The following is a 26,518-nucleotide window of genomic DNA, read 5'->3' as shown; positions in this document are numbered from 1 at the left end:
AGGTACCCCTCAATGGCCACGGTGCAGCAGGTACCCCTCAATGGCCACAGTGCAGCAGGTACTCCCAATGGCTGCAGTGCAGCAGGTACCCCTCAATGGCCACAGTGCAGCAGGTACCCCTCAATGGCCACAGTGCAGCAGGTACTCCCAATGGCTGCAGTGCAGCAGGTACCCCTCAATGGCCACAGTGCAGCAGGTACTCCCAGTGGCCGCAGTGCAGCAGGTACCCCTCAATGGCCGCCATGCAGCAGGTACCCCCCTATGGCCATGGTGCAGCAGGTACCCCTCAATGGCCACGGTGCAGCAGGTACCCCTCAATGGCCGCAGTGCAGCAGGTACCCCCCTATGGCCATGGTGCAGCAGGTACCCCCAATGGCCACAGTGTACCAGGTACCCCCCAAAGGCTGCAGTGCAGCAGGTACCCCCCAATGGCTGCAGTGCAGCAGGTACCCTCCAATGGCTGTAGTGCAGCAGGTACCCCCAGTGGCCGCAGTGTAGCAGGTTCCCCCAATGTCCACAGTGCAGCAGGTACCCCCAATGTCCACAGTGCAGCAGGTGCCCCCAGTGGGTGTGGTGCAGCAGGTACCCCCAAATGGCTGCGGTGCAGCAGGTACCCCAAATGGCCGCAGTGCAGCCAGTACCCCCAGTGACCACGATGCAGCAGGGTACCCCAGTGGCTGCAGAGCAGCAAGTGCCCCCCATGGCCATGGTGCAGCAGGTACTCCCCAATGGCCGCAGTGCTGCAGGTACCCCCAGTGGCCTCATGGCTGGTGCTGCTGCATCAAGCCTGCTGGCATGGGGAGAGCAGATCTGTCACCCGCCTCCGGCTGCTCCCTGCCTTCCATAGGGGCAGGATGGAGTTCTGGTTGAATCCAGGTATGGAGTGATGATTTTCTCCACCATCCCCCCAGCCTGTAAAATAACCTCTGTTCTCATGGTGGTGTTTTAGTTTAGTCCTTAAAAACATGAAATGTGATTCTTTGGCTTTCTACAGGTTTAGTTTGTTAAACATCTACATGATGAGGTGGTGAAGTTCTCTGTGTGTGCACGTTTATGCATGTGCCCATGTGAGTACACATGCCCACTGTAGTGCAGTCACACACACATGGATATGTAACAGTTTAATGGCTTTTTCCAGGACATTTCATTTGTGGCTTTGTGACCAATGAGTATATGGGGCAGGAACAGTTATGGCATGGATGATCTTTAAGTCCTTTCCACCCTAATGATTCCGTATCAGGAAAATAAGCTCAGGTGAAGCAGTGACTTCTCATTGAACCTGCTTACATCCTGCTATGAGGAGTTAATTTCTAGCGGACATGGGCATGATCTGAGGTGCTTGCCTGGCCTGCACTCTGGTGTGCACATGGGGTCTGTGCCACTGCTCACTGTCACCAAGCCTGTGATCAGCTCCCTTCAGGAAGCACTCACTGAGGGGCACTGGATGTGTCTGAACCTCCCTGTTTCTGCCTCTGGAAGCTTGGCTTTTTTATTCCCCAGCTTTCTTGCCCCCCCCCCCCCCCCTCCCCTTTTGCTATAAGAGTTTCCAGATGATGCTGGGGACGAGGGTTGTTGAGCTTTGCTTTTGGCTGCCGAAAGGAGTGAGGATTGTGTGGCTGCAGTGGGCTCTGAGCCCACTGCCCATGGTCTGTGCTGGACCCGTATCTGCTGCCCCGCACTGCTGATGGCTCCAGCACAGCATCAGGATGTAATTCCCATGTAACTTCAAACTACCAAGTTGTGCAAACCAGTGGGAAAGGCAAAACCACTTCTCTGTGAAGGGTTTGCTTGGAGTTTATATGAGGAAGTGATCAGTCCTGCAGGGGAGAGGAGGTGATATGGGTAACTTGGTGTGAAGGGTGGAAGCAAACATCACAAACAGCAAGGAAAGGGTGTTGCTGCTGCTTTTAAGTGTGGGTTTGTCTTCATGTTACTTCTGCAGCAAACAGGAGCACAGAGTAATTCATTTCCCAAGCCTTAAACTGGAACGTGAGGGGTTTCCTCCCAGTGGATGCTGCAGCATCCCCTTTGTGAGGGTGCCCTGCACCTCCCTGCTGCCGCAGACACTGCCTGAGCCAAACCAGGTTTGTTCTCTTGGTCTTGCTGCTCTGCTCGTTGGAGGGCAAAAGGGTTTGGAAGATGCCAGGAGAGCTCTTTTGACCCTTTTCCCAATGGAAAGCATACAGGTGGCATCACAAGCATACAGTGTTTACCAGGCGAGCATGAATTGGTTGTGTGCTCAAGTTTGGGGTTTTTCCTGTTGTCAGTGTGCTCAGAGGGCAGTGGGGCTGCATGGAGAGGAATTTTCGCCGAGGCTGCAGGGTGACCAATGTAATGGCCTGAGTCTGAGGAGTGCACAGTGGTTTGTATGGAATCCTGAACTGCCTTTGGAATGGATGGTGGTAGTTAATTGTTACAGCGACAGAACTTACAGCTCAGTGTTTGCTGCTTAGATCCCGGGTGCTCCGCCCTGAGCTGTGCCATTCCTTGTCACAAAAAGCAGAAGCTTCCATAAAACTTAAAATTCCCTGTGGAATGCTTGCTTTCTCTTCCTGCTTTCAAACACGAGGCGTAGTGGAGCTGAGCCGAAGCTAGTGGTGGTGATGGGTTCGTGTTGCTCTTAACGGTGGAGAAGCAGCAGTTTGGATGTGGGGAGTAGCTTTGGGAGTGTTCTGTTACCCTGGGAACAGCCTGGATGTTCGGGCCCATCCAGCTGACTTTATTCTTATCTAGTGGAACCAGGTGGTGCAGATGTGATTCCAGAAGTCCAGCAGGCTCAAGGGCTGCTCAGTGTGTATGGGCAAGGAGCTGTTTCCTGGTGGTGGTGAAGTCTCTGGGGTGCCCTCCTTGGGTGATGGGGATTCAGCCATTTGCCAGGTTTGCCACCCAGAGTTTTGTTTCAGGTGGGTTTGGGTTCCTCTGACCTCCTCTGTCCTGCAGGGAGCTGCTCGTGTCCCCTCCATGAGGAGGACACTGTCCTTGCTCGTGCCGGGCTCTTTGAGGGCGCTCCTCCTCCTCTCTTCCAGGGTACCCAGGGTTTGTAGTCTTCTGTGGGACATAGATCCTGCCAGGGCCTCACCTGCACTGCTTCCAGTGCCCTCAGACTTGCAGGAGATGGGGCCCGTCAACCCAGGCGGTTCCCATCAAAGCCTGACATTACCGGATCTCATCTTTTCTCCTGAGAAGAGGCAGAACAGTCACCTTGAAGAAATCCTTCTCATTATTTTATCCTTTTTCTTAGCTCTCCCCTCCCCTCAGCGCTACAGGAATTTTCCTTTAGGTCTCTCAGCATCTGTGTCCATGTTAGCAAATTGTTTCCTGGGACCATTTCTTGAAAGGGTTAAACTGTGGGACCTTGGGTTTAGGGCTCATCCACACTAAACACAGTTTAATGGCTCCTGTGGTTGGGGAGCTGTGCAACCAGATCTTTCCATGGCTTTATAAATAAACCTTGAGCCTGCACTTGCAGTCTTCAGATTGAGCTGCAGAAATCTCGGGGCAGTCTCCTCACAAGGAGGATCTTCCCAACAGCTTCAGCTGGGTTACAAACAACCCCTCTTCTCCCCGGCAGTCACAGGCCCCAGCTGCTGCATCCTCGGGACAAGATGCTGTGAATTCTAAGCACAAAACTTGGGCTGGATTTGGATTTGCAGCAAAGTTGTGGCAGCGGCAGCCAAGGGAACCGGGCTTTGTTGTGGGTGGCTGATGCGGAGGCGCTGGTGGCGTTAGAAGCGGCTGTTCAGAAGGGAATCACAGGGTGCGTGATGTGATGTCCTTGAGGATTTGTCCTAGGAGAGGGCTTTGTCAGAAGGTACATGCTGTGTTTTCATCGAGGTTGTTAATCTGTTCAGCCTGACCTTTGTAAGGAGTTTGTGTACGAAGGGTTTGCCCCTGGAAGTGCTCCAAGTGGGGTGCTCAGTGCCTGCCTCTCTCCATCACTCCAATGTGAGCTGCTTGCTTAGCTAGAAAGCAGGTACCTCGTGAAGCGCTTGCTGTGTGTGACCTGTTTTTACATTAGGATTTGAACTGCTTTGATTGTGTTTTAAACCTTAGTGCCGGTAGGAGATTTAGCTCATTTCCACTGCTTGGGATTGAACTCAGGTAAGCGAGGTTCAGCCCTGAGTGCGCAGAGTTCTGCCTGGCAGCTCTGTGTGCGATGTGTGAAATACCCCGATACAGTTCCAGAGAGTGCCTTTCCCTGTCCTGCTCCAAACCAGGCAAACCAGAGGGGCAGAAATACAGCCTCGTGTCAATGTTGCTGAAGTTTGGAGCCGGAGTGCCTGATGTGCTGCTCGCTGCAGCTCTCGGATCAGCACCTGCTGCTGGACTTGCTGCTTCGCATCCCTCCGAGGCTGGAGAATAGGAAGATCCTGCAGATAAACCCAGAGCAGGGTAGAAGGGGGTCTCCTCCTGCCTGTGATGAGCAGCACATGGGGGTGTGTAAGGCAGCGATGGCTGCGCCGTGCTTTGTGCCAGCCGTGCTTCGGTGTTGAGCAGCAGGAGGATCGGCTCTTCCTGGCCAGGCTCGGGGGGAGCAGCGCTCGCGGTGCAGCTGCACCGTCAGCAGAGATGCTCAACCCGAGGTGCTGCTGTGGTTAAAAGCTGCACTCCGAGGGCTGTTGCTGGGGTACGCTGAGCTGCGCCGTGCTGCTGCCTGCCTGGGCTGGGTGCTTTTTGCTCACCCCCATAAATACCAACATGAATTTACCCTTGCTATGAAACGCTCTTTTTGGCCATTATTGTATCGACCCCCCCTAAAAAAAATACCCCTATTTCATCCAAGACCATGCAGAGAAACTTGTGCTCACTGGCATGGGGCTGCTGCTGTGAAATGACAGTGTCACATAATGCTGATGTGACGCTGCTGAATTGCGGAGGGGTGGGGTGAAGGGTGAGCAGAGGTTAATTATGTTGTGTAATTATGTTAATCTCTCACTGCTAAAACCCACTGCAAACACTTTGTTCCACTGGTGAGTGTCGGCCTCAGTCCTGGAGCCCTGTTTAAAGGAGGAGAAAGAAACCGGAGATGGGAGGAACAGTTAAAATTAATTAATTAATTAAAGGGGGAGTGTTTCTGTCCCTCTCCCTCCATCCCACCCCAGGTCACCCCTGGGGTGCCCCCCCCGTGTCCCCAGGCAGCCAGAGGGGAGCCGTGGGTGAGGAGGAAGAGCAGGAGGAAGAGGGATGCGGTGCCCGGCCGGGGTGATCCCGCTGCAGGTCGCCTGCTGCCGGCTCAGACTGTTTCTGGAAAGTGCTTTGTCTCGCAGGCTGCATCCTGGGAAGGGTCATGTGGAGCCCAGTGATGTCATGGGATCAAAGCCTGACTCAGCTCTGCATCCGCTGGGATGGATGGGTGGATGGGTGATGGATGGGTGGATGGATGGGTGGCTGCAGGTACCGGTGGGCGGGCTGGCAGAGCCCACCAGGAGCAGAACTTCCTATCCCTCCGGCAGGAGAGGAGTTAAGCCTGGTTCCCCTGAGCCCGGTGCTTCCGCCTGGAAAAGCCTGGCTCCTTCCCCAGGAGGGGAGAAAGTCTCAACTTGAGTCTCACAATGGCAGTGCCTTAGTGCTGGCAGCAGGCTCTCAAGCAGGATGGAAGTGTCTCCTCACGCAGGGTGTCGTGGTCCTTCTCCCCATAGTGTGTGATTCCTGAAACTTGGAGCCAGGCTGAGGTCCTCAGAAGGGCATGGCAGCAGTCCCGGGTGATCCTAATCTGGCATTCCATAATTGCCTTGATTTGCATGGGAGGCAAATACATACAGTCCTCCTGCCTTCTGGTGAAGAGCCAGACTTCTCATGTGGGGGTTTGTCTGTTTTCCTGTGCTCTGATGCAGGCTGTGGGTGATTGTAGCTGATGCTCAGTGAGGTTCTTGTGTGTGTTCTTGTTTGGCTTTTGCTTAACATAAGAAGTGTAAGTACAGTGATGCTGGGTGATTATTAGCTTCAGCCGGAGGTGGATGTTGGAGATAGGCTACGTGAGCACACCAGCAACACTTTCATTGCTCTTTCTGAGCTTCTTTTGCAGTAACCACTGTCCTTTGCCCTGGTTTGAAATGGAGGTGTTTTGTCCAACTTTATTCTCTATCCCAGTGTGTTGAAGTGGGTTGTGTCTGCTCTCTCCCCAGAGCCTCACAATGACAGAGGAAGCATGCAGGACACGGAGCCAGAAACGAGCGCTAGAACGTGAGGTACCGCACAACGATGTGGACAGCAAGAAACTGAAAATGGACAAAGGACTGTTGGGGACAGAGGTCAGTGCTGAAGGAGACATGAAAATCAAAGCAGATCCTGGAGCTGGCAAAGTGCAAGGCTTGTTAAAAGGTGGAGAGGTGAAAGCAACCATTAAGGTGGAGGTGCAGACGGGAGATGAGCCTGTGGACATGAGTACCTCAAAAAGGTGAGTTCCAGCCTCTGTGCTGCAGTCACACTGTAACATCGGGGATACCAGCACAGTGAAACGTGCTCAACTGGCACAAAGAGGAAGTTCTTTGCATCTTAAAGGTGGAGAGGATTCCAATTCCACGCGTGTGTTGCAGCTCTGGCTCTTCACATGAGATCCAACCCCTACTGCTGGAGCTTCCTCAGTGGTTTCTCCTCCCCAGGCTTTGACAGCTGTGACGAGCAGCTGAGTAAAGAAACACAGTCTTGAATAGAAAACCATACACGTTACTGAGAGGATGCGCTTTGAGCTACTGATTGAGATTTCTGTGAGCAAGAGTGGTTTGGGTGGTTTGAACTGAGCTCTGATAAAGGGAAAGTAATAGATTGTAATTGTCTAAACAGAGGAGTTGTAATTGCGACTCGATTCTTCCTGACGGAGCAGGATGTGGGGATACATCTGAGCATCTTTTTGAAGGAAGTTGTGGATATTGACACTAGAAGTGTTCTGAAAAGCCGGCACCTGACTGCAGCAATCCTCTGTAGGACAAGTTCTCCTTTGACAGTCCAGCCTCCTTTAGATGGCTGCATTTTTCCATCTGAAAGCACCAATTCAAAGTTCCTAATCCCTGTGTATGAGAGACACGTGTGAACTGGGTGGTTCTGACACAGATTTACAGACATCACTTTAAAGCCTGATTCCAAATCTTCTACCATATTTCTAACTCAGAACCTGGCTATACCAGCATAAAAAGTCCATCAGGAAGTTTGTGGCCCTGTTGTGAGCCCTTTGAGGGCTTGTTTTTGTCTTTCTGGTGCAGTAAGATCCAACACATTGAGCAGGAGCTCTCAAAGCCTCATTTATTCCTGGTTCTGCTGCTGGAGTGGGGATTCCTAAGAGCTGAGACCTGCCTCTGCTCTCAGAGAGACCCCTGTTCGCTGGGATGTTGGGTGTTAGAGCAGGGCAGGTTGGAGAGGAGTTGCAAACACCAGATCCTTATCACAGGAATTACTGGGAGGAGGGTGCTTACGGGTGCTGTGAAGAAAATGGGCATCTTTGATGTTTAATGGCGTTTCATTTGGGAACTTTCCCAAACTTCTGATGCTTTTCTAAGAGATACTTTGCAAGAGGCTGATTGCTGCTTCAGGACCTGTAAGACAAGCCCTCTTCCATCAGTGCGATCGAGGGAAGGGGAGGGCTTGAGGGTTTAGGTCCCTCAACCTTCTGCCAAAGGTACAAACCCACACGTTGCTCAATTTGCTGTTTAGGAGGAGCTTGTGTCTTGCACAGACGCAGTTATTGGGGTAATGGGTGATTCCATGGCAAGCAGCTGTGTTGTGCTGACTGGGAGGGACTCTCCCTAAGGTGTCTCTTGGCACATCACCACCTCTGAATGAACCCAGGTATGCAGGCTGGTTTGGTGAAGAATATCTAAAAAGATTGCTCATACCAAAAGCTGAATACATTAGAACGACGTATTCTCCCCCTTTTGTTGCAGTACTTGCCCCCGCATGCCTGTGCTCCTTGTGAATCTTTGAAATGGGTGCCAGTGTTTCTCCTCTCTTGGTGTCTTGCAAGACGTGCAAACAGGGTGATGATGAGCAAGGGGCTGCACACTTCCAGCTTCCCAGAGAGTGGCTGGAACAGTAACTCCTGTTTCCATGAGATGGGAGAGCATCCTCTCTCCGTGCAGTGTTCCTGTTTCAGGTAACAGGATAGTGTTGTATTCAGTTTCAGCAAGGAGATGGAAAAGGCTTCCCCAGACAAAAACTCCCCTTGCAGTCTGAGCCAAAGCCCACTGATGTGAATGGTGATAAATACAATTAGGAATTTCACAAGGAGAAGCTTTGGGTGCTGTTTGTAAGCTGGAGCTCCTTTCATAAGGCCCGTCTCTATAAAATCCTTAATAGAGAGGAATTAAACCCTGAGTCATCTCCAGTGACAGAAATGAGCCCGAGTGATTCTGCAAGCTTCAGGCAGCAGCTTCCCAGGCTCTGGAGCTCTGCTCCTGCATCGTGGCAGTGCCCTTGGTCCATGTGTGGCTCTGAGCAGCTGACCAGCCTCGGGATGCAAATGCCTCCAAGCGAATGTGATGTGAGCCTGGAGATGCTGTGATACAGAGGAAGCTCGTCTCCAGCTGAGGCTGAGCTCTTGCAGTCGGTGTTCGTAGGGAAGATGGATCTTCATTTCATCAGGAATTTTTGATTGTTTTGTGGGGCTTACCTTTCCAGACCTTTGATCTGCAGAGGAATGTGGCTCGCAGCCTCACAAGCACTTGGCTCTTTAAAGCAGCCGAGCCGATTTTCTGAGCTGATGAACAAAGAGCTGTTGCTTAAAAGGACCAAAGCGCTACGAATATCTTGGGTAGAACTCCTGCTTAGTGATGTGTTTGACTTTTAAACTTCCTAAATGCTTCTAGAACTGAAAACATAATATTTTCCTTGGAAAAGGGGGCCAGCAGCAAGCGCAGTTGGCTGACGTAAAGCCAACTGAACGGATTTGCATCCTGAAATATTCTGATACTCTGGCAATATCTGCCTGAAACTTCAAAACACATTTCTTTTAATTTTATTTTCTTCTTTCTTTTTCTAAACCTTAAAGTTAAATTTAAAACCAGGGTCTGGTTTGAGCACGTTCTCTGATGCCAGAAGAAACAGAAGGAAGTCTGTAGTGGTAGAAGACTTTGATGAGAGGTCACACAAGGCCAAACCAAACCCTTGCTCCTCTGCCTGGCATTGTGCAGCACTGGGATGGGAGCTTGCTCCACTGGGGTGTAATTATCCTGGACCTACTGCAGAGATGGAATGGGGGGAAGGACATGTCTGGTTTGCAGTGGGGTGGGGAAACAGCGCCATGGAAATGCCTTTGCTTGGGAATACTCTGATTTAAGGCAGTGTGGGTGCTGGAGGGAAAGAGCATTTGTCAGACCTGGTCAAATCCTGATGTCTTCTTGTGCTTTCAAGCTCTGCTTTCTCTGTCCTCTCTTCTTCATCTCTCTGTTCTTCCCTTCCCTTGTTACGTGAGTTTCCCACCACATTTGAGCATCCATTGCTTCCCACTGAGGCTGGGGCTTCCTCCTGCAGCCATTCCTGGATCGTGCTGCCTGCTGCACCTCACTGCATTCCTGTACTCCAGGCACAGCTCCCTTCACCTCTAGGATGGATCCTGACCCTTTTCTAAGGCTTTTTTCCTAGCACTATTTCCTAACCCAGCCAGTGTGAACACGTTGCATACACTGTACTAGCTCAGCTCAGGAATCCTGGTGAGCTTTGGCAGAGACCAGGAGCAATCCTTCCGGACACGGCTGTGTAACTGGCCCTGGATGGGAGCTGCTGTGTCTGTAAGGACAAATTATCCTCTCTTCTGGAGCACTGGGATCCCTCAGGAGCAGTGCACTGTTATCCCAACTGTAGGAAAACTTTGCTCATAGAGGTGTGGGGTGTTTCCAGGCAAGGCTACTGCTTGACCCTGTGAGCAGCTGTGTTGTGCTTGGTTGTTGTGCTGGGCTATCTTAACTCCTCGGAATTACAGTAACTCCCTGAATAGATAACCTCAACATGTGTTTCCCTTCAGGATCCTAAAGAAGGAGGCTTCTCAGTGTGCAAGGAGAGAGTGAGGACGTGGTGTTGTCACAGCGCACAGGCAGGGTGGCAGCGGTGAGGGTGGCGCTGTTAATAAAACACAGATACAAGAACTGCCTTCTATCTGTTATTCTCAGTTCTTGCTTTGCCTCGATAGCAATCCTGGGATGAGCATGTCCCGCAGAGCCAACTGGGTTTTAAGCGGTTGAGCATCTTGCAGTTTTTCTTGTGTTTCCCTGTTTGCCAAGAGCAGGACACCAGCACATGAGCTATGGAACCTGCATTAACTGTGCCTTGATCAAAACCAGTTCAGGGCTGGCTGATAACCAGAAATGAAGCCTGGGCAAGGTAAAAAGCCTGCATGTGATATGCTGGGTTTGTTTTCCACAAGAGTTGCTTGTGCCCATCTGTTGTCTCCTGATTTCTGGGATGCTCAACTATCAGATAGATCCCCAGCTCGAAGAGCTTGCTTCTTGAAGCTCCGTGTGAGCGGCTGCTCCCATGAGAGCTGTCAGGGAGGGTGAGGAGCTCTTGGGCATCACTGTGGTTAGTGCTGTCAGACAAATCATCTCTCTGAACTCCGTAGTTCCTTTAACTTTAGGTCTTGGTGGGTCTGATTTGTGCCTGTGACACATTGCACTGCTTTGGAAGCTCAGAACCATCACTTTCTCCTCCTGTTACATGGGATAATGAAGAATGACATTGATTAGAAGTTGTTGGATGGAAGTTGCCCCCGTGGCTGCTCTCTGGGTTTTCAGGTTTGGCTGCTAAATGTTGGCGCTCTGAAGGATTTCAGGATTTGGGGTGGGTTTTGTTCGGTTTCATCTGGCCAAGGCGCATTGAACACTTCTTAACTGAAAGGGTTTGATTGGGAAGCTCTAACATGTTCTGAAGCGTGGTGGGATGCAGCTTGTGCTGCTTTACTGGGATTTGCTGGGAGCAATATTCATGGCAGAGCCAGTGAGGAGCAGTAAGCTCCTCTCTTCCCATTAGGAAGCCTGGAAATAAGGCACAGCCCCATGCTTTAGATCTCTTCAGCTTATCTACGTTGTGTCTGCACCTCCTGGCATGTGTTGTGCTAAAAGATATTGTGACAAAATTGATGCCAGAGTTTCTTGGGCAGTTTTAGTGGTTTATTTGAAATGCAGACAGAGAGAGTGGGATGCCAGTGTCCTCCCTTCGGTTCAGAGGAAGGGATGGAGTTTGTTTGCTTCAGTTTCACACCACAGTCTCTAGATCCATTGCAGCTTCTTTGATTCACGGAGATAAAACATCTCCAGGGGGAAGAAAAGAAAAATCCCCACTGCTTTGCTCTTTCTTTCCTTGTTTGTCTTCCTTCCTTGCCAACTATTTTTGGATGAGAGTTGTTGAATGGACTGAGGCAAAACTGTTGCATATTTGCGAATGCAGATGAAGCTTTAGCCTGAAGCAGTTGTGGCGCTTCCCTCGGTTACCTGCGGATGGTGGGATGTGTCGGGATCAGCAGGATGAGGCCGGGGAGGGCTCCTGCTCTGCTCGGGGGGATGGCACGTTTCAGGTCAGTAGCTCTGTGACTCCAACCAAGTGAGCAGCGCATTGATTTTACCCTTGTCTCTCTTTTATTTGGAGGAGCGATCGAAAGGGCATTTTGGAGCACGGGCAGGGTCTGCTCTGTGAATGAAGCTCATTCTCTGTGTGATGCCTCTGGAGCAGTATGAGGAATGCAAAGGCTGTTTGTTGAGATACAGGAGCTCTTCTGTTAACATCCTGAAGCTCCCGAAGCTGCAGCATGAGCCCCCACGGCAGAGCCAGCAGTTCCTGGGTGTCTCCTTCTCTTGTTAGTGTTAAAAGCTTCGTCCCCGGTTTGTGCTCTTGTGCTTCCTGGGAGCTTCCATCTCGCACGAAGGGGAAATGTGTTTGAAAAGCTGCGTCTACCTCTGTGCTTGGTTCCTCACACCAGCATGGCTCGCTCCAATGCTGTTAGTGTTGGGAATGCTCACATGGGTGCAGGGAGCTGGGCAGCAGCTCTGCTTTCGTCTTCCAGCACCGAGTCCAAGCCATGAGACAGTGACTTTGGGAAGCTGAAGGCAGAATGATGGAGCAATGTCTTTATTTAGCTGAAGGATCTGCCCGATGGCTTTGGAGGAGAAGGGGCAGAGGAGCGGGGCAGATCCCCACAGGAGGAGCAGTATTTTTCTGCAAGTGGTGATATTTCCATTGTCTTTCTTCTTTTGAAACATCTGCTTTGAATTGTTCTGCTTGACACAGGCTCACAAGCAAGGAAAGCAGCCTCGGTTCTGAAGGCACAGTTCTGATCTGGACACTTCTGGGGTTCCCTCTTGTGCCGCCTCATTCCATGTGCAGTGTTGCTGAGGAGGGAGATCCTGGAGCACTGAGTAGGCTCGGTTGCTGTGGTCAGTGTGTTGCATTAAGGACTATAGGCTGTCTCCCCACTTCAGGAAGGGTTTTTCTCTGTGAGGTCGCATGCCCGCAGACTCAGAGGCAGCGTGGAGATGGTCCTCAATAGACATGAGGAATGCTTTTGTGGAGATCCCCAGTTTCAGACTCTCAATGTAGTGCTTGCTCGGGCAGCTTTTCGTAGGTGAGCATCTTCTAATGTAGCTGTCAGGAACAGCATCCGTGTATGCTGGAGAACAGGGCAGTTGTCGGGGTGTCCACCCCAGCTCCTTGTCCCTTTAGAATCAACCAGGTTGGAAAAGCCCTTTAAGCTCATCCAGTCCAACCCTTACCCCAGCAGTGCCGAGGCCACCACTGACCCATGGCACTGAGGCCTCGTCTCCACGCTGTGTGAACACTTGCAGGGACGGTGACTGCAGCCCTGCCCTGGGCAGCCTGTTCCAATGCCTGAGCACCCTCTGGGGCAGGAATTGTTCCTCAGCTCCATCTAAACCTGCCCTGGTGCAGCTTGAGGCCGTTTCCTCTTGTCCCATCCCTTGTTCCTTGGGAGCAGAGCCCAGCCCCTCCTGGCTCCATCCTCCTGGCAGGCAGTTGTAGGGAGCCATCAGGTCCCCACTGAGCCTTCTCCATCTGAACCCCGCAGGTCCCTCAGCCGTTCCCATCCCACCTGTGCTCCAGCTCCCTTGCCCAACTTTCCATGTGTTTCCTCAAGGATCAGGACTATTCCGGTTGCTGAGGAGCTGCTGCGGTCCCCTCGCTGTCACCAGCACACGCCATGGGGCCAGGCCAGGATTACCGTTTTCCTTGTGCTGTCCCAGGAAGCCTGGGCTCGGCCGCAGCAGCGTTCAGCTCAGCCTTCCTCATCCAGGCTGGGAATTGAACCAGGAGGGCTCCGTGGTGCGGGACGGGGGCTCTCGGGGCTGCTTTTCTCTCTTTTCCCCCTATTTCTCACTTTGCCCCTTGCACAGGTGCCGGGCACGGGGACCCCGCTCCGTTTGCGGTGCCGGTGCCTGCTCCCGGCATCACCGCCCAAGACGAGGCCTTGTGGGGCCGTGCCGGCCGCAACCGGCCGTTGCCATGGTTTTTGGGGGCGGGTCACGTGACCCCCGCTCAGTGCCGCCGTCTGAACCGGGTCAGGCCGGAGCTCGGCAGCGGCGGAGCCTCCGGTGTGGTCCCATTGGAGCCTCCGGTGTGGTCCCATTGGAGCTCCCGGGTTCCACCAACCTCCCTGCGGAGCGCGGCCGAGGGGGCTCCATGGAGCCCTTCACCCTGGCCTTGGGGCTGCTTCACAGCTCCCTTCCTGCCCTCGGGCTGGTGGAGCCCCTGTGTCGGGACTGAGCCGGCTCAGGGTGCGCGCCTCGGCTGCTCCGGTGGTGCCTGTGCCCCGCGGGCGCTGCCCCTGCTCTGCAGGAGGGATGTGAGCTCCGAGCCTGCCGACGAGCCCCGGTTGTGTCGCTCCTTCATGCGGTTGCCATCGGGAAAGGGCTCAGCCCGTCCGTGCCCAGCGCTGCCGGGAGCAGCTCCCTGGGCCGGGGAGGGCTCGGCCCAGCCCTGGCGAGAGCGACCCGAGCCGGTTCAGGTACAGGGAAAAGCCGGGAATGCTTCACGTGTGCCGCGGTTCCCGTTGGGAGCAGCTGGGAGCTGGGGTTCCCTGCCTCGCTGTGCCCTCTAGAGGACACTCCTGCCTTCGTCTTTATTCCACTGCCGTGGAAATGGCATTTTAAAAGCCGGGGTTTGGAGTTTCTGAGCTGGTTTTGGAGCATCCAGAACCTGGTACCTGCTGCCTTCCCTGCGGGTGCGTGTCTCCTGAAGCTGCCAGGGGGACCCAGCTCTGCAGTGCCATCAGTTGGTGTGAACAGCCTCTTTGTCCCTAAAGAAGATCCTAATGATTAATTTCTGTTAATCATTGGGCTCCTGCTAAATGTGGCTGTCAGTTAAGTGTAGAAACTGCTGTTTAGTCTAAGAAGTAATTGCCTGGTATTTCACTGGCAAAGCTCATGTGCCTCATGAGGATATCCTTGAGGGCAGAACAAACCACACTGACATACTTGCTTCATCTTCCTTGAGACAAATCCTTCGTGCAGTTTCCGTCATACAGTGATACACACAAGGTTCTCACTTGCAGCTTGATTGCTCCTGCTTCTGGCTTTGGGTTTAAAGCAGAACAAAACAGTGACTTGGGTTGTGTCCTCCTCACATCCTCACTGTCAGCCCTCTCTCAAGCGCTGCCATTACCTGGGTGCTGCAGAAGACTTTGCTGCCCTGTTCCTGTTCTACGTCTCAGCCTCTCACGCTGCAAGCCTTGCTCTGAGATCCTTTGGCTTCACAGCTTCAAAGCCCAAATCCTGATACCAGAGGTGATCTGACAGGTACTGGCTTGTGCAGTGGAGGAGAGGCGCTGGCATCTGCTGTCACATCCTGTCACCTCTGTCCCTTTTGGTTCACGGAGCTTAAGATTCTCTTTTCGTAGGTATAACCATAAGCAGTGGAGCCAAGAGGTGATTTATTGTCAGGAGTTCGGGTGGAAGGTGCAGGCAGCACTCAAGACACTGAGTGTTAAAGGCAGAAAAAGAGTTAAAATCATTATAAACCTGGATGTGGTTCAGTGGCTTTCAGCGGTGTTTCATGGATGTGCCCATTGGTGTTGAGACTGCTCCAGGTTTGTGCTCTCAATTGGGGAAAAGAATTGATTTGGTGTAGGAAGAAGATAATGCCATAAAGTACCTAAACTTAGGTGAGTGAGGGAGTGTGAGTGGTTTGAGTTTCCTTCAGATTCAGTAACTGGAGTGGGAAAGAGTCACAACTTCCAGACATTAGCATTAGGAAATGTAGCACAAAGTAGTAGTTTGCTTGGTTTTATTAACCCATTCTCTGTATTTTGCTCTTGATTTGCAGTGAACTAAAGAGAGAGAAGCGAGTCCCCTCCCCGGATGTGATAGTGTTATCTGACAATGAACCTTCCAGCCCTAGGATGAATGGGTTAACCAAAATAGCATTAAAAGAGACCAACACAGAGGCGCTCATGGTGAGTTCTTGGCTTGACTCACTCTTAGTGTGCCAGCTGAAACCAACCACACCACTGGTTCCTGCAGAGCTGCTTGTGCTCGCAGGTCAGGTGGATCCAGCCTTTCCTGAAGATAGATTTGCAAGTGGGGAATCTTGGAGCTGTTAAAGGCTGATGCCCTTCTTTTTCTGAACGGGCTTTTTGGTGGATGCAGTGTCCCTTACTCAGCGTAACCCAACACAGAGTTGTTGTCTGAGGTTTTATTTGAACTGCATTTCCTTGTTTTGCCTTTTTGGCTTGTTTTTTTTGTGAAAATAACTCCAAATCGTGCTTTCTTTTCCCCCTTGAGTTCTTGCTCCATGCTCGGTTTGTGTCCATGCATTGCATGGCAGTGATATTGAGCCCCATGTGCCAATTACAGGGTTGTAAATTCTTGTTGTAACTTGTATGGTATCTGTGTTCCCCTCTTCCCCCTCCCTGCTTTCCCATCCTCTCTTGCCCTGCAGAAGAGCAGCCCAGAGGAGCGGGAGAGGATGATTAAACAGCTAAAAGAAGAGTTACGGTTAGAAGAAGCAAAACTTGTGCTATTGAAAAAGCTGCGGCAAAGTCAAATCCAGAAGGAGACCACTATCCAGAAGGTATTGATCATCCTACAGAAGCTTACAGCTCATCTTTTGAACCGGGGAGGGAAGGAATGAAGTAACTGGGGTAGTTGCTAGAACCTGTGGAACATAAGAGCCCTTTCAGATAAAGCATATCCCACTGTTCATAAAACCTTGATGAAGTTTAGGGTAGCTTCTCCTGTGAACCATTCCTTTTTGTCTTGCCAAGACCAAGACAAGACAGTTTCTCTTATAAACTGTATTCAAAAGCTGAAGATCTTTTTGTTAAAACCCAGATGTGTTTATGAATGTGATACTTTCCCACTTACTAAACACTCCATCCAGTCCTTAATGTCATTTGGAGATTGTTGAAAGACCTGGAGGAGATCCTTGCACGTAACCAATGTGCTGACAGGTAGAGTGTGAACCCCAGGCTCTGGGAGCCGAGGGCTGCATTTTGTGCTGCGTGGCAGAAATCCAGGTCTGGATTCCAGGTCTTCCAGGTGAAATGAGTCTGGGGTTAGTCACACAGTTCCTTCATCCAAAAACTCCCCCTGGAAGGGACAGTTCAGTCCTCACACTCTGAGCTGCCTTCCCTTCCTCCTCTCCTTCTCACACAACTGCGTGCTGTTCTCATCAGCCACTAACCCAGCAAAGAAGCCTCTGTTTTTGGCAGAGCAGTTGTGTGGAGGGGGTGGGCGAGCACCCCACGTGCTGCCATCAAGGCACGAGCTCAACTTCAAGTACCTGTAACAATGGCAACTAAACCATTTCATTTCACAGCGAGGGATGCTGACTTGCTGGGCTTTGTGATGGGGGCGATATGTAGCTGTAAGTGCACTGCTAAGTGTGGCTGGATGTTAACAGCAGCTCTCCTGGCTGGGTTGGGTTGGTTTGTTGGTGTCTTTCTCCCAGACTTATGAGCTCTTGAGTACATGGGATTAAAACTAATGCAAGTACCTGGATCACTCAACTTGCTGCTGAACACTGAGCAATGAGCTCTGGATGTTTGAACTAACGAGGGTGAAATGGCATATGCTAAACTTCTTAAGATCTGAAGTCTTTTTCCTAACCTTTTTTTCTTATTTTCCTGGTATAATCTTATCTATACTTACCTAATAATTTCTTCATTTAAATGTGCATGTTGAGATGCTTGGAGGAGGAAAGGGATGGGGAGGGGGGAAACCCATCATCTCTGAAGATGCTCTTCCTGAGGCACAAGGAGGTAAACCGCTTTTATTCCCTTAGCTTCTGTAATCCTGCTTTACACCCTTACACTCGTCTGCTTTCTTTCTGGTTTTTCCTCTTCCAGCCTGCTGGTTCCTCTGGGAGTGCTGTGGCCACCCCTCCGCCCTTGGTGCGGGGACCGCAGAGTGTTGCTGCTGGCAAGCCATCCCTCCAGGTCAGTGGGGGGGCCAGGCTGCCAGGCATAGGGCATGGAGCAGAGGACGAGGTGCACAGGACAGTCCCATCACGTGAATGGCTTGGAGCCAGCTTTGAACTCCCAAAACCCCTCTCTAAGCTTTCTAAGAATGACTGGGGTGGGAGATGAAAGTGGTGTCACAGGGAGGTAACTCTCAGAGGCTTATTTCTCAGTGGCCGATCATCCCGATCCGCTCTACATCCGGACGCCCATAAAGAGGATGCCATGGAGTTAGGGCATAGAAGTATTGTGGCAGCCTGTTGCCGTACCCTCAGGATGTAATTGTGCCTTCAGTGTGCTTAACTAAGAGCTGAGTGAATGACAAGATCTTTACTTTTGGCTTGGTGGCTGAAAGGCACATGGTGGTAGGAGGGATCTTGGTTCACATGAAATGAAATGGAATGTTGGAAGGCCTTGGGGAAGAAGAAGGGAAAGGCAATTGACATGTGTCAGCCTAACCTGCCTCTTGACTCTAGTTCTTGTTTTGCTCTTGGACTGAAACCATTTCTGGCTATTTACCTTGAGCTAATTCGAAGCAACTTCAAAACTGCTTCAGCTCAAAATGCTTTCACTTGGGAAAAGTGAAGATCCCCTGGAACGTGCCACTCGAGGGAAGGGGGACATTTGTTCTCCAGTTGGGAAACAGCCACAAAACCTACAGCAGTCCATCAGCTGCAATAATCTCTTCCTTGAGGCAAGTTGCCTTCACTGAAGACAGCACTTTCAGAGGAACTGGAGCACAAGTTACACCTTCAGTGGTCAGACCTGCGGTTGGACAGAGCAGAGAGCTGGGAGCTCAGAATCCAGAACTGAGCTGATTCTGTCTAACTTAGGGTGTTTGGGCAATTAACCTGCTTTTGCTTGACTGCAACAGCTCTACTAATTTCTGTGTGCAGGAGTTAACCTTTGGTCTTCACTCAAAAGGCATAACAAGGGGATAAAACTTCCCACCTACCTAAACGTGTACTTGGTGTGCACATGGTAACTCGTGGAAGTGGGAGCTTGAGTGGGTTTAGATGTCTTCATCCACAGATGATGATCAGGCTGGGGCCTGAGCGAGGGATGTCGTGAGATGTGTAAAGCCACATGAGTAAGATGGAGAGGTTGGTTGCTCCTGAGCAGTGAGGGCTCCTTGGGCTCCGTGCTCAGCAGGAATGTCAGTGGTGTGTGGAACCTGTCTCTTCTTTTTCCCTTCACACATACATGCACGTGCCCACACCTCCAACTCCTGTCTGCCCCGTGCTTCTTGAAGACAGCAGTTTTGTATTCCCCATTCTCTTACTCCCTCCACTCCAAAATACACTTCTTTTTGCCTCTTGGAATCTGACTGCACTGAAGCCAGCCTGGCCATCTCTTGTCCTCCAGTCTCTCCATGGGCTCAACAGTGATGCTGCATCCATCCTATCAGCCAGAGAGGAGAGCTGCACTGTGTCCCCCCACTGTTACACTCGGGTTATGGTGTGTCTCAATACAGTCCTTGAGCTCTTCAACTCCAGCGGTGGGAGGGCAGGGGAGCATGTTGTCCAGGATTGCTCTTCACCCTTTGGATTCTGTGCAGGATGAGGGAGAGCAAGCCCTGGGTGTGCAGCCAGACTGCCACCGCGTCCGTAAGATTTCAGACCCTGCCTTATCAGCACAGCAAGCAGCAGAAGAGAGCATGAGTATGAGCACCCCAGAACAAAACAGTAAGAGTAAACTATCCTCTGTTTTGCAGACCTCTTCTACACGGATGCCAGGCACCGTTATTCCTCCTCCGTTGGTCCGTGGAGGGCAGCAGACTTCTTCCAAGTTAGGAACTCAGCAGAACACACAGATAGTGATGCCACCTCTTGTCAGAGGAGCACAGGTAAGTGCTTCCCTTGGGGTGGATCCACTTGGCTTTTCCTTCATCCATCTGCACTAAACCAGTCATCTTTCTGCTCCTCTGAGGAAACCTGTGAAGTTCCTGCTGGGATTTCATAAGATGAGTTAGATGTGTTGCACTGGAAGTTCTTGCATCATTCCAAGCTTATGTATTATGCTGTCCCATAAGCTTCCAGTGAAGCATGAGAAGGTGCTGTGGTGATGGAGGAAGCTGCCTCATCTGCACTGCTGCTTCCCTTGGCTGTGGGTTAATTCACAGGCTACCAGCTTCACCTGCTTTTTAGGGAGCAGCAGCAAAGAAAATGAAATCCAGTCTCTCCTTCTTCCATTCCCCCCCCCCCCCCATTGTTTCTGTCATCTCAATTTCACCTTTCAAATGCAAAAACTCCCTCATTGTGTCTGTCTTGTGATTGAATAAGAGCTGCTGAAATGAGATAGTCAACTTCGAGGCTGAAAGTGCTGCTTTGCAGGGTCTTTATCACCTCTGACAGCAAACAGTAGTGGCACTGAAGCAGTGTTCGATTTGATACGCTCTTCTGAAATGATGACTTCTGTGAGATATCAGGGACAAACATTTCCTTGTTAAATGAGGATTTCTTTTGCAGTGCGAGGTCTCTTTGGTGTGTTGCACAGCCAGCAGTGAGAAGGAAGGTAGAGATTTGGTGTATTTCATTTTCTTTCTGGTCTGATTATGAAGAACATGTTCTGAGGAGTAGCTTTCCTAATGCCTTTCAAATGAAACAGCTTTAGCAGTGATGGACTTTGAAAGAAGTTTGACTTGGAGACTTAGATGGCTGGTTTGGCTCTAACCTGGTGGCCTCACAGACGAGCATCTTTTCATGTTCCATTCTGCTTGTTTCATACTGATTGGAAAAAGGGAAAGGGAAAACTCATCACATTTTGCCACAGATGTCATCACTACATTCTCTTGTCGTTCCCTGCCTCCTTTGCCACTGTCTCATCTCATCCCATTCAACTCCCACCACTGATTTCCCACTCTAACCCTCCCCATTACTCCTGGCACCAGCGCATCAGCCCTTTTCTATCTCTTCCCAGCAAATCCACAACATCCGACAGCACTCAGCACGGGGCCACCTCCGCTGCTGCTGGCGCCACGCGCGTCGGTCCCCAGCGTCCAGATTCAGGGGCAGAGAATCATCCAGCAGGGACTGATCCGCGTGGCCAATGTCCCCAACACCAGCCTGCTGGTCAACATCCCACAGGTGAGTGCCGTGGGCTCTTCTGTGCCCAACCTGACATCCCAGAGGAAGAGCTAAATGCTTTTCATTACTCATTGTCTGGTTGATGTGGCTTGCTGTCATCGAACTTAGGTGGTTGGTTCCCACTAGAGCTCTCCTGCTCCTTGTCCTTCCCGTGTCCTTCTCCTTGCTCTGTACACATGCTGTACACAGGAATGAAGAAAACCATTACAGTCCTGGGGAGAAATATCTATTTCATTGAACTGAATTTAGTGCCTCATTTCACATTTACTGGTTCAATATGAAGTTGTCCATGAGACTGTCTTTTTTTTTAACTTCCTTAAGAAAGGTAAATGGGTGTTCTGGTGAACAGAGTTCCTGTCTGAAACCCTGAGAGACACTGAAGCAGCAACTTAACATCTACCACTGATGCTGCCATACAGGTGCTGCAAATAAGCTGCCAGAGGGGAGACTGAGCTGAGCTCTTAGGCTGAGGTGCTGGCACAGGGTGCCCATAGGAGCTGTGGCTGCCCCATCCCTGGCAGTGTTCAAGGCCAGGTTGGACACAGGCTTGGAGCAAGCTGCTGCAGTGGAAGTGGTCCCTGCCCGTGCAGGGGTTGGAACTGCGTGTCCCTGACCCGTGCCGTGTCCCTACCCCATTGCTGTGTTCCCTGACCTGTGCCGTGTCCCTGACCTGTGCCATGCCTCCTCCCAGGCTTCACCAGCTTCAATCAAAGGTACATCCGTGACGTCCACTCAGGCCAATGTTACTCCAAGCAGCGCCGCTTCCATGGGGAACGCTGGTGAGTCCCCTGCCAGCCGGCAGGCCGCCGCCAAGCTCGCCTTGCGGAAGCAGCTGGAGAAGACGCTCTTGGAGATCCCTCCTCCCAAACCTCCTGCACCCGAGATGAATTTCCTGCCCAGTGCAGCCAATAACGAATTCATTTACTTAGTGGGCTTGGAAGAAGTTGTGCAGAATCTGCTGGAAACTCAAGGTGAGATGGTGTTCCAAATGCTCCTTGGAGACAAGGAGGGAATGTTTCCATTGCAGCAGCACAGTCAAATCCGGGATCCACCTTCTTGAATACTTTGAAATTCTAAAATAGTCTACAGGAACTCTAGACACTGAGTGTGAAGATTGCTCTCAAATGCGTTCAGTTCTCCCCAGAGCTGTTTGCTTCCAACCAGCCCCTTGTTTGTCCACCACCACTAAACTCTTGAATCAGTGTCTAAAGAAGTATCTGCTGGATTTGGATTCCTACACACACACTCACACAAGCAAGAGTTTCAAGGTTTAGTAAATGCAAAAGGAGAGCGAAGGGTGGATGGTTTGCCTTTCTTTAGCTGGAATATTGCTGAGGTTTCTCAAGTATTGTTGATTCATAGAAGCCCCAGATGGAGCTGAGCTAAGCTGCTTGTGTTCTCCAGGTAAAGTTTCGGTGGCTGTATCATCTCGTGAGCCCTACATGTGTGCTCAGTGTAAGACTGACTTCACCTGCCGCTGGAGGGAGGAGAAGAACGGCATCATTATGTGTGAAACCTGCATGACATCCAACCAGAAAAAGGCCTTGAAAGCTGAGCACACGAACCGACTGAAAGCTGCCTTCGTCAAAGCACTGCAGCAGGAGCAGGAGATCGAGCAGAGGATACTGCAGCAGGACCTCAGCTCCTGTACAGACCAAGTCAGACCCTATAGTGCAGCACCACTCACTCAAGCAGGTGAGGATCAATCTGCCAGGAGCCAGGTCTTGGTGATGATGGGGGCAAGAGTCCTGTGGCTCCATGCACACTGGTGTACAGGCACGAAATGGAAGCATGACCTAGCTTTCTTTAAGCTCTGCCGTGTGTGTGTTTGAGCGCAAGCTTAACCGGGTGCCTGACTGAACCGGGCAGGTGAAAGTGGGATTTGTTCATGCAGGGACCTGATAGTTCAGTTACATTCTCTGTACCTGAAGAACAGAAGAGAATGGTCTTTTTCTGCAGAGTTGTTGGAATTATCTAGGGTGTTTAACTCACATCCTGCAAAGTCTGTTCCAGATTTTTCCTTATGATGTGCCAGATGGAAAGAGTCAGTTGACCTAAGATAGAGGTAGGGGGAAAAGGCTTAAGCCAGGATCACACAGTGTTGCTTGTGAAGTTTTAAGGTGATGGTATCAACCATCTGTGACACAGCCTGGGTCTCTCACACCTCGTGAAGCCACCTTTTGGTTGGAGGAAGTGCTTAAGTGCTGATTTGAGTTGAGTACTGGTTATTTAGGACAGGGAAGTGACGCCTGTGTACAGAGGTGCTCACACGGCACCGTTTTTGCTGCTTTGCAGTTGATTCTAATTCCTAATCCTTACAGGTGCTTTCTGGAGTAGAAAGCTGATTCTTATCTTGCTGCAGAGAAGTCTTGGAAGTTTCCAGCCCCGAAGCTGTAGTAGGCTTGGTAGCAGAAATAATAGTCTAGGCTTGGCAGAAGCAGCCAAGGGAGGAGAGAAAAGGGGCTGTGAAGGTTCCCCTGGGTGGTTGTACTTGAGAGCCAGCAACCCTGCAGTGCCTGTCTTACTCTCTGCTCTCTTGCCAGACTTCTAGCCAGATGTCTCGAGGTCCTGGAGCTCCCCGGGGAGTGTTGCATGCATTTAGCCAGTCACCCAAGTTGCAGAATGCATCGTCTGCAGCAGCACTTGGGAGTAGGCCAGGTAAGCATGCTGAGAGACCTGTCAGCAAGGGCAGCGCTGCCGCCTGGAAGAAGACTCCCGTCAATACAGGTAGATTATTTCTCTAAAGCTTCTTCTCTTTGTACTTACTAGCTGCACTCTGTCCAACAATCATAGTTCTTTGGGTAAGGCTGGTTTCTCTTTGCCACTTTCTGCATGAAAGCCTGATGGTGCTGCGGCTTTGCTCTTAGTCGTGGTGTTGACACTTGGGGCTCATCAAGAGGGGCAATAAGGTGATGTTACCCAGTAAAAATGCACATTTATAAAGAGACTAAATAGATGTAACATCATTGTGCATCCCTGAGGCCACCTGAGCAGCCAGTGTCATGCTGCAGGAGTCTGTCATTCATTTCTGGGAGTTCAATTCAGTTGGGTTTGACTGGTGGGAAGGCAACATACAGTAACCAGATGGTTTTGCTCTAGGTGAGGCTGCAGCACACGCTGCCAGCATGCCTCAGGGTTTGCAATGACTAAAGCTGTTGCTCTGAAACAAATGGAAATTATAAATGCTAATCTGATCTTCTTTTTCTATATATATAAAAGAATCTTGACCTTGAGAGCTCGAGTCATTTGTTTTCCTCAGTGATAAATAGGATCTCCAGGAAGGAAACGCTGCACTAACAGGCGCTTGTGATCTACTCCCTTGCCCAGTATTGAATGGATTTCTTTGGATTTTTTTTATTCCTGATAGCTTCATTTAGCATTTAATATGTAGTTTAATTGCAGAGAGCTCAAATCTTCATTTCTGGTATAAAACCTTGCTCCTGTTTTAGAACCTTTTATCTTCAGAAGGTGTCTGACCTTTGCAGCCAGTAGTGCCCTGTGCTTCGATGGTGATTTCAGGGGATGAGCAGTGTGATTTTGCCACTGTTTTTCTTGTGCTTGTATCATGCTGTGACACTTGTTCTCTCTCCCCTTTTGTGTCTCATCAGGTGGGGCTTTACCTTTCGTTAACCCTAGTTTAGCTGTGCACAAGTCCTCCTCAGCAGTAGACCGCAGCGTGAATATCTCCTGGATATGATTCCCCCACGGTCCATCCCACAGTCCGCCACGTGGAAATAATGCAGAGGAATGCCCAAGAGGAAGACTTTCCTGTTTCTGCCATCCTTTTTATACCACATTACAGTGGAATCTGCTTTAATCCCAGCTGGATATGCCCCAGGCTTATAGGATGCAAGAAGCCACTCCTCATCCCATCGAGTGCTGCTGTCCCTGCAATGAGAAGACAACACCATGTGGGTGGGAAAGACCTGAGCTCATTTGGTTCTCAGATTCTGAGCATTGACTGATGATGAAGGCTGTCAGGGAAGGGGAAGAATTCTCTCTCTCAGTTTTTTTGGCTTTCTGTCTTCAGTTTGGATTCCTTTGTCACCAGCACAAAAGGAGGACTCGACTCTCTGCCTTCGTTTTCTTTATTCATAACCACCCAGTCACCAGGAACACGGTGTTCGAAGATCTCAGCTCAAGGAGAGAGGAATCTCAACCCCATCTTGCAGATGCATTTAGTTCATGTTTGCTTTTCTTCCCTGCCCCTTTCCAGCCAGGAAGGCAGTTGACAGATTATAATGTTTCCAAATCTTCTGATGATGAGCTAATGATAAATAAGTGCAAACTCCAGTTCCAGTCGAGTATGGTTTTGGGTTGTTTTTTTCTTTTCCTAAGGGACTGGCTGCCACCAAAACTTGTCAGGTCAGTGGGAAGCAGTGCAGGAGTCTCTCACTTTTGTTGGATTCTGTTTGGAATAGACTTTTTGAACTGTTGGTAGTCTAAAAATCTAATTTCCTCAATAGACAAACACCTTTTTGTTCAGTCTTTGTAATTCAGCGAAGAGCAGTTGGGCCTTTCAGATGCTCCCAGAGACTTCAGAGCGGGACTGTTTGGGATTATTTTCTTTCTGGAAGGTTATTTTTTGTTGTTGTTGTTTATTGTTTTGAGCAATTTTACTCAAAAAAAAAAAGGGGGGGTGGGGAGGGGGAAAGAAAAAAATCAAAAAAAAAAAAAAAGAATAAGAATTCCAGAAGCTGCAATCAGCCAGGACAAGCAGGGGGAGCTGAGGGCCGGGAGCTGCTCCTTCTTCTGCCCATTCCCATGGAGAAGCTGTTCCCAGCCTGTGCCAGGATGTTGGGGGCTGGACCTTGATCCCTCTCGAGCTGTGTCCTTCCAGGTGTTCCAAGCATGCTCCGCTGTCATCCCTTCAGTACTTCACTTTGGCTAGAGCTTTAGGTAACCTTAAGGACAGGTTTCTACATGGTTTCGTACCTTCTGGGGATTCCACAGGTTAAACCCAAATCCTTCAGGTCCAGTTTTGTTTGATTTCTTTTTCTTCCTTCTCATCATCTTCCCTCCTTCTTCCCTGTGCTTCTCCCAAATCCCAGTTGAATTCAAGTGGCAGAGATACATGCCTTACTACTTATGTTGCATATCAGTGCTAGAAGTAGTGCTGATAAGAATTATTTGCAAAATTATATATATATATCTATATATCTATATATAAAAAGAAAAGGGGGGAGGGGTTACTATTCAGTCTATGCTGAATCTATTTTCTTAGCAGTTGCTGTTAGATCTCACTTGAAACCAAGAACTGTTTAGGGATGTCCCCCTTCAGATCTAACCTTTGCATAGTGAAAGAGCAAACCCGTTCATTTTCACCCCTCTTCTGTTGTGTGAATATCAGTATTTAGATACTTTGGAAACTGTTCAGTAGAGTAGAAGACTAGTTTTGCAAAATGGTATTTGTTGCTGTATAAAAAAAGGAAAAAAAAAAGCCCTGGAATTTCAATTTGACTTTGTTTTTTGTTTGCTCGACACAGGTATAGGAAGAGCTAAATGGGGGTGAGAGGATATGGTTTGAGGTTTTGATTTTCCTTTTCATTACAAGATGTTTTGGATCGGGAGATGTGGAGTGAAGAGATTTGAGTGCATTTGATTTTTTCCACCTTTGAAATAGTAGGAAAACATTTCAGTTCCTCACCTGGGAGGAGGGGGCTGGGGCTGGTTTCTTTCCTGTGCTCTCTTCTGACAAGCTGCTGCGTTATCTCAGCACTTGGGAGAGTGCACTTGCTCATAAAGAACAAGCTGAACTTCTCAAACTAAAACCCAGAAGCTGCCTGGGGAAGCCTTGGACAACTTCACTCTTGCTTTCTGCTGTTGGAGTAGCTTCAGCTGGGAATAAGGGGGCTGAAATGATGGGCAGAAATATTGAGCTTGTCTGTTCTAAAAGCTGTGTCAGAACCTTTCTGGATCCCACCAGTTCAGTCCAGCACCTTATACATTTTAATTTGAATATCCATTTAAGAGGGGAGTATCCACTCATATGCGTTGAAGAGAGGAGATACAAACTAAGCCTTAATCTAATGGAGAAAACTTCCTA

The 26,518-nt window shown here is 50.1% G+C and overlaps 1 protein-coding gene across 1 annotated transcript in view; it reads left to right on the top strand.

Annotated features, from left to right (window-relative positions):
• The window catches only part of GATAD2A (GATA zinc finger domain containing 2A), a 34,128-nt gene extending 9,016 nt beyond the window's left edge, over window positions 1-25,112 (top strand). Inside the window, 13 exon segments of the mRNA XM_061474806.1 lie at window positions 6,126-6,397; window positions 15,253-15,382; window positions 15,868-15,999; window positions 17,276-17,365; window positions 19,101-19,232; window positions 20,306-20,327; window positions 20,330-20,472; window positions 21,164-21,443; window positions 21,877-22,109; window positions 22,111-22,167; window positions 23,016-23,199; window positions 24,081-24,140; window positions 24,143-25,112. Coding sequence (XP_061330790.1) covers window positions 6,135-6,397; window positions 15,253-15,382; window positions 15,868-15,999; window positions 17,276-17,365; window positions 19,101-19,232; window positions 20,306-20,327; window positions 20,330-20,472; window positions 21,164-21,443; window positions 21,877-22,109; window positions 22,111-22,167; window positions 23,016-23,199; window positions 24,081-24,140; window positions 24,143-24,210 — 1,794 coding nt within the window. The 5' untranslated portion in view covers window positions 6,126-6,134 and the 3' untranslated portion in view covers window positions 24,211-25,112.
• Window positions 25,113-26,518: the final 1,406 nt, after the last annotated feature.

The sequence above is a fragment of the Pezoporus flaviventris genome, unplaced genomic scaffold, assembly GCF_033815535.1.
Source record: "Pezoporus flaviventris isolate CSIRO_AGI_PZ_B2104156 unplaced genomic scaffold, CSIRO_AGI_Pfla_v1 ptg000080l, whole genome shotgun sequence".
NCBI classification, from domain to species: domain Eukaryota; kingdom Metazoa; phylum Chordata; class Aves; order Psittaciformes; family Psittacidae; genus Pezoporus; species Pezoporus flaviventris.
Note: the sequence above shows the minus strand (reverse complement) of the source record. Positions and strands in the feature narration are given on the sequence as shown.